Source organism: Corythoichthys intestinalis, chromosome 16, assembly GCF_030265065.1.
Source record: "Corythoichthys intestinalis isolate RoL2023-P3 chromosome 16, ASM3026506v1, whole genome shotgun sequence".
NCBI lineage: Eukaryota > Metazoa > Chordata > Actinopteri > Syngnathiformes > Syngnathidae > Corythoichthys > Corythoichthys intestinalis.
The window spans coordinates 14,016,202-14,023,629 of record NC_080410.1 but is presented as its reverse complement, the minus strand read 5'-3'; the positions used below and the strand labels follow the sequence as shown (position 1 = coordinate 14,023,629).

General features: G+C 39.8%; 1 protein-coding gene across 3 annotated transcripts in view; it reads left to right on the top strand.

Annotated features, from left to right (window-relative positions):
* The first annotated feature begins 133 nt into the window (after positions 1-133).
* LOC130931667 (xaa-Pro aminopeptidase 3-like) overlaps positions 134-7,428 on the top strand; it is a 97,250-nt gene continuing 89,955 nt past the window's right edge. For 2 of the 3 annotated variants that reach the window (XM_057860623.1, XM_057860625.1), the window contains exons 1-4: positions 147-428; positions 847-969; positions 3,602-3,789; positions 4,181-4,400. In XM_057860623.1, coding sequence (XP_057716606.1) covers positions 353-428; positions 847-969; positions 3,602-3,789; positions 4,181-4,400 — 607 coding nt within the window. In that variant the 5' untranslated portion in view covers positions 147-352. Of the gene's footprint in view, positions 429-846; positions 970-3,601; positions 3,790-4,180; positions 4,401-7,428 lie in introns of all 3 variants that reach the window. The other variant, XM_057860624.1, reaches the window with a different exon arrangement.

The following is a 7,428-nucleotide window of genomic DNA, read 5'->3' as shown; positions in this document are numbered from 1 at the left end:
AACTATATAGTCTGTTGGTAAATTTAATTAAGGTATTTGATTTCCTATGTGCAGTAAATGCTACTACCAATCGTAGCCATGCATGTGACTCACAGCATCTGTCAAACAAAACGCAGGGCATAAATTTCCCTGATTTAAAAGGCTGTTAGCAACCGGCTACCGAGGTAGCTGTCATTTCTCTGTATTTTAGTTGTATTTAAGTAGTGAAAAATCCACCAACTTTGAAATGTTGTTGACTTCTCTTCGTAAATATCATTTCAAAACCTTATAAATATTTTTCGTTTGCAACTTCTCTATTCCTCGGCAGTAAAGGGTATGTGTCCATGAGTTGTGTCGTCGATAAGCAGCGACGATGATGTCCTCCTCCGGGGGCAGTGTGCTCCGAAGGGCTGCTGTCATACTCCTGCCAAGACCAAACTGGAATCGAAGTTAGTTATCAATGAGTTTATCACTAGTTTATCTTCAGGAGACGTCAAATTCATTTGAACTGGGCGGGTGGCAGTCCTCCTACTTCAAATGAATTGGACGTCTGTCGCCATCAATGTCAGCCAATTCGTACTACGACTTTACCTTGTCGATCGGTGTAAATATGAGTGTGAATGATTGTCTACATGTGGTTGGCAATAAGTTCAAGGTGTATCCTGTCCTAGGCTTCGACTAAAACGGGGACAAGCGCTCAAGAAAATGGATGGCTGTATAATTTAGACAAATATTTATCAATCAAACTTAAAAATAAAATCTGTTGTTAACTATAACATATCATGAAAGGGTAGTTGTACTAAAAAGCTATAAATACTTAACCTATTTCAAAGAAATTAAAGGTGTTCTGTTGGTTTGTCTGTGTAGGTTGTGTGTGGTGTCCATGCAGGAACATTTCTGTTAAACCGGGTGGCCTGAAACCAAAGACTGTTCCTGCTCGCTACCTTGGCCAGCCGAGCCCTTTCACTCATCCGCATCTCATCAAACATGGTGAGTATCGTTTATGTTCCACTCAAGTGGTATTTTTATTTCACAACAAAAAATGTGTGGTATACATGCAACTTAAGGTAGTGTACCACCGGTGTGTTGAATTGTACAGACAATACAATACAATACAAATTCCATTCTCTTCAAATTCAAATTCCATGCTCTTCAAGACATAATTTTCCCTTGTCAGGCAGTGTTGTCTGTAATCTGATTACTTTCTTTCAGTAACAAGCAATTTTACGTGTTCATTTTTCCAAACCAGTGATCTGATTAAAGTTAGTTTCCTCAGTGTCTGTGCGTTACTATTTTGTTATTGCCTCATATGTGGAACGAAGACTATTGTAGTCATGTACGGAAAGCATTCCGAATGGACAATGTTAGAAAGGTTCTCATCTTCTCACTACGGCTTCGTTTTCATGGTAACCGTTCACCGTTACTTCCTGTTTTGGTCTCGAGACACACGTGCTAATTGCTTTGGAGATGAGAAAGAAGTGACAAACACGGGGAGCACATTCGAGCCGAGCGTAGCCACCTGTTGAGATGTGCGAGGAAATGTTGATCTGGGTGCGTCAATGAATCATACCTGTCAACTCGAGGTCGTTGGCAATCTTACAACTAGTGACATATGCCATTACAAATTGGTGACTAATCTGACAAGGTTGTATATAGCGTGCAATATGAAACAAAAATAAAACTCAATTTTTAAAATAATATGAATTTATTGGTAATATTGTAACATATAACCTGGTGCAATCAAAGAACAATATCTTCAGCTACATCATGATTACTAAAATTTACCAGTGACTTTTGTTATAATTGTTCAATTCAGTTTGACTTGAAGGTAGTTCGTTAGTGTGTCCAGTTATAAATTTAAAAAGGTCAATTGATAAAATTAACTTACCGATGCAATCTTTGAGTCAGGGAACATTTCTTTTGCTAATTCTGGGAAGTGATTAGCAATAGTTGCAGGCAAACTGTGTTCAGCAACAAATTGGCAGAATAAAATCTCGCTTTCGTCACTTTTCATTCTGCAGACTTCATCTTTATGACCAGTGTTGTTAATCTTACTTTTAAAAAGTAATTAATTACAGTTACAAGTTACTTCTCCCAAAAATTGAGTTGGTAACTCAGTTACCTGAAAGTAAGAATAATTAGTTACTTGGCAAACTAACTGGTGTTATTTTTCATGTTGTTTTTTTTTCGCTTTCCCCCCCAAAAAAAACAAAAACATTGTAACATTTGCTATGTTTGGAAGTCATTTAATGTAGTGAATCAACTGTTAAAGTTGTTAAAATTGCTCCTGTTTTTGCATTAGTTCCCTTCTGTCTACATTGTAGGCTGTCGGCTACAGTCAGGAAATATTGGAGCCACCTAGCCTGGCATCGCGTTTGCTACAGCGTCACAACAAACGCTCTTCTCTCTCCGTGTCTCTGACTTTTCTCACGTCATTCAATCAACGTAGTAACGCGTAGTAATGCACATTGTCTCGTTGCCGAAACGGTGACAAAATCCGAATAGAGAAAAAAAAACGTAATGCACGAAAAACGCACAGATTTTAAACGTACGGCGTGCACATTTAAAAATCAGTGCTCACTTGTACAAATTACGCCGAAACCTCACAACGTGACAGGTATGATGAATGAACATTAGTATTTTTCTTTCATTCAGGAGGGTTCCAGCAAAAGGTTGAAGCCGCTACATGCGTGGCAGTTTCGTAGCTTTGCCGTTAAAACGGCGGGTAATCATCGCTCCAAGGCGGCAAGCATTGTTTACATCATATTCGTGTTGCACTTTTATGCCGTGAGGTGACGTGTTCGTTTAGCATCTTTGGGATGTGTTGTAAGTCCGATTGAGTGTAAAGTGCTTAGTTGCTGCTACGTTTTGTGGCCAAATTGATCGCGTATGTGTACGGCGTACTTCCGGGTTGTGCGCTCGCATTCGCGCCCCCACATTTGTGTTTATTGCACAATTCATTTGTGTGTTGTTCATTACTGTGCAGTCAATTTGCATTGTTTTACATTGGCACAGAGATGCTGTTAACCCTAACCCGATGTTCAGAATTTTTGACATCAGGCTTAATCTTTGAGTTAGCGGGAGTTTAAATAGTCAATGGAGTTGATTTCAACAAATTCCATGCAGTTTGTCAGTTATTTGTTAGTTTCAGGGCTCCTGAATGCATGAGCTAGCGCAAGTCAATGGTGGTTGAAATCAACTCCATTGACTAATTAAACCCCTGCTAATTCAAAGATTAAGCCTTTTGTGAAAAATTTTGATCTTCCTCTTTAAATTCAATTATCGGAATGTCCATTACATGTGATGACATTTTTCTGTTGTCATTCTTATGTTGAGGCAGCAAAGGGAGAAAAATTGGTAAAAAGTAACCGATAAATTACATTTTTAGTAACTTAGTTACTTATATGATAAAGTAATCAGTGAAGTAACTAGATAACTTTTTTTAGGCGTAATCAGTAATTACTTTTTCAAGTAATCTGTGACAACACTGTTGTCAGGTCACATGTTTGGAAATATAGGAAATGTAGTGAAAGGCATAGTCCAACCACATAGAGTAAATGCATCTTGATTTTCTACATCTTGACCAATTTTTGATTAATGAGTTGTGCTTTCTGATTCTCAGGTGAGGTGACGCCTGGCCTGAGCCAAACGGAATATGAACTCCGTCGACGCCGGCTAGCATCACTCATCGAGGCCCAGTCGGATAAGCTTGGACCGTCGGCCTCCTCCAGTACTCATGTGCTCATCATTTTATCCCATCCGACCCGTTACATGACTAATGACATACCCTATCCTTTCCACCAGAACCAGGTCTGCTTTCATTTATTTTACTGTACAGTGGAACCTCATTGGTCAAACGCAAATTATTTTCTGACTTGGCACCTAGGTTTAAAAAGGCATTTACCAGTGTAAATGTTCAACACACTGCTTTAACTTTGCTAACAGGTGGCAATTGATTTTCCAAGACTGGAGCATGTAAAGTGGTTTGCTATTTTGCGTAATTTGCAGTATCCTGAATAGTCTTCATCTTTTATGTTTTTCTTTTTTTTTTTTTTTTTACCCCATGTTGAAGCGAGCAATTGAAAATGATTAGAGAGGGAGGGGAAAAAAAACATGAAAGTGACGTTTGACTTTGGAGGTTGCATAAATCTCATATTCTATTTTCCAAATAATGCTTTTGAACCCCCAAAACTTTGCTTAGGACTTCCTCTACCTGTGTGGCATTTTGGAGCCCGACAGCGCTCTCGTTCTGTATGGGAAAGGTCGACCAGACCAGGCCATCCTATTTGTCCCTCGCAGAGACCCAGGCAGGGAACTGTGGGATGGACCGCGATCAGGGAAGGATGGGGCTGCTGCTTTGACTGGCATAGAAAGGGTACATAGCACGGAAGAACTTGGAATGGTGCTCAAAAGCCTTAAAGGTGGGTTGTTTTCCATCTTTTTGAATTTGAGAATGAGAATGATGCTGATGATGAAGCTAGCAATCGAGTATTCTACTGAAAATCCAGTCGATTAATTGAGTACCGTATTTTTCGGACTATAAGTCGCACCTGAGTATAAGTCGCACCAGCCCAAAAATGCACAATGAAGAGGAAAAAAAGATATGTAAGTCGCACCGGAGTATACGTCGCATTTTGGGGGGAAATTTACTTGATGAAATCCAACACATAGAACACATATGTCATCTTGAAAGGCAATTTAAAATAAAAATACAATAGCGAACACACATGCTGAATAAGTGTACAGTATGATAATGTTACATGATGCATGAACAACAAAATGCAAACGTGGCCGGTATGTTAATGGAACATAACTATTAAGAGATAATTCAGATATCAAGTTTACCAAACCATCAGTGTCACTCCAAAACACCAAAATAACACGTGAAATGATATAATAATGTGTTAATAATTTTACCAAGAAGTCGCTCCAGAGTATAGACCCTACCCACCGACGTCACAAAATCACGTGCTCACTGTATGGTTCCGCCCCCTTGTCCGTCATTTTGTGTCTGTATTATCAATGGTCTCAATTGATCGAGCAATTTATAAGAGGACCCGGTGCTTTCGGATGCCGTAAACTCACTTGATTATTTGCATAAAAGGCGTTATGTGGAAAAGCTTCAGTTTATCCATTCGCCAGATCCATATTTGATGCCTAAATCGATGTTTTTCGACCCGCTGTCTCCGCCGTATTTGCCTGACATCTGCTAGCTACCCTGAACTGAACAACTATCTTGTCCACACAAAATCGGCCTATTCTCACGAAAGTTTGAAAAACTTTAAGCGCTTGGAGGCTTATAAATACTTCGTTGCTGGTTGGGTGAAACAGGTCCTCGTCCACGAAAATTCGGCAGGAATCTATCTTGTGCTTGGAAAGGTGAGTTACGAAATTTTCAATTCAAAATCTTTTGTTATTGCTAACATCCACTGTCAAGTCTAATGTATTTCATGTCGTTTGTCAATGGAGTTAGGGCTTTTAATGTTTATATGGTGTAGCGATAGCACTCTCACTACATACATACGTGTATGTTGTCGGCGATTAGCCTAGCAATGATCTTAATTGTGGTTGTCAGCCCAAAACCCTCTAAATATATATTAAATGCATCTTACCAGATATAAAATGACTACTACATAATCTGTGGTAATCGTTTGGAGCCCAGTTTTCTCGTCGAATTGCAGCAGCCCATCTCGCTCTCTTCTCTCCGGGTCTCTCGGAATCCGGTAGAACTTCAAGTCTCTCCGTCTTCTCCATCTATCTTCTCTGTTATTGCAACCGACCGCCACACACGCCTTCACCATTTTGATTATTAATGTTAACGAGCAGAAAAACACGTCGTAAATAGGAGGAATGTACGTAGCCGTAACAGGGAAACATGATGTGTTGACGGACAATTGGGCGGCACCAGCCAGGAGGAAGGAGTTGTGACGTCACGTGGGTAGGGTCTATAAGTCGCACCCTCAGCCAAGCTATGAAAAAAAACTGCAACTTATAGTCCGAAAAATACGGTAATCGGGATTTTTTTTTTTTTTAGTTAAAGAGAAATTCTAAATATACATGAGAAAACAAGACATTTTTAGACAATCATTGTCTTTATTTTAGCTGTACAGTGGTATGAAAAAGTATCTGAACCTTTTGGAATTTCTCAGATTTCCGCATAAAATCACCATCAAATGTGATCTGATATTTGTCAAAATCACACAAATGAAAAAACTGTCTGCTTTAACTAAAACCACCCAAACATTTATAGGTTTTCATATCTTAATGAGGATAGTGTGTAAACAATAACAGAAGGGGGAAAAATAAGTAAGTGACCCATCACATTTAATATTTTGTGCCCCCCCCCCCCCCCCCTTTTTTAGCATCAGTAACGTCAACCAGACACTTCCTGTAGCTGCAGATTAGTCTGGCACATCTATCAGGACTAATCTTAGCCCATTCTTCTCTACAAAACTGCTGTAGTACAGTCAGATTCCTGGGATGTCTGGCATGAATCGCTGTCTTTAGGTAATGCCACAGCATTTCAATGGGGTTCAAGTCTAGACTTTGACTTGGCCCCTCCAGAACGTTATTTTGTTCTTCGGGGACCATTCTGAAGTTGATTTACTTCTGTATTTTGGATCATTGTCTTGTTGCAGCATCCATCCTCTTTTTAGCTTCAGCTGTCTGACAGATGGCCTCAGGTTTTCCTGCAAAACATCCTGATACACTTTTGAATTCATTCTTCTATTAATGATTGCAGGTTGTCCAGGCACTGAGGCAGCAAACAGCCCCAAATCATGATGCTCCCTCCACCATGCTTCACGGTGGGGATGAGTTGTTGATGTTGCTGAGTGGTTCCATTTTTCCTCCACACATGACGTTGTGTGTTACTCCCAAACAATTCAACTTTTGTTTCTTCAGTCAACAAAATATTTTGCCACAACTTCTGTGGAGTGTCCAAATGCCTTTTTGCGAACATTAAACGAGCAACGATGTTTTTTTAGACAGCAGTGGCTTCCTCTTTGGAGTCCTTCCATGAACACCATTCTTGGCCATAGTTTTACATATAGTTGATGTGTGCACAGAGATATTGGACTGTGCCAGTGATTTCTGTAAGTCTTTAGCAGACACTCTAGGGTTCTTTTTTTACCTCTCTGAGTATTCTGCGCTGAACTCTTGGTGGACGGCTCTTCTTGGGAGAGAAGCAACAGTGCCAAACTCTCTCCATTTGTAGACAACTTCTCTGACTGTCGATTAATGAACATCCAGACATTTAGACATGATTTTGTATCCTTTCCCAGCTTTATACAAATCAACAGTCCTTGATCGCAGGTCTTAAGACAGCTCTTTTGACCGAGTCATGATGCATTCTTCTCATCAACACAATTCTTACTAAGTGTGTGTTATATAGTGGGCAGGGCAGCTTTAAACCACTCGTCAGTGATTGGACACAGCCTGACTTAAGTT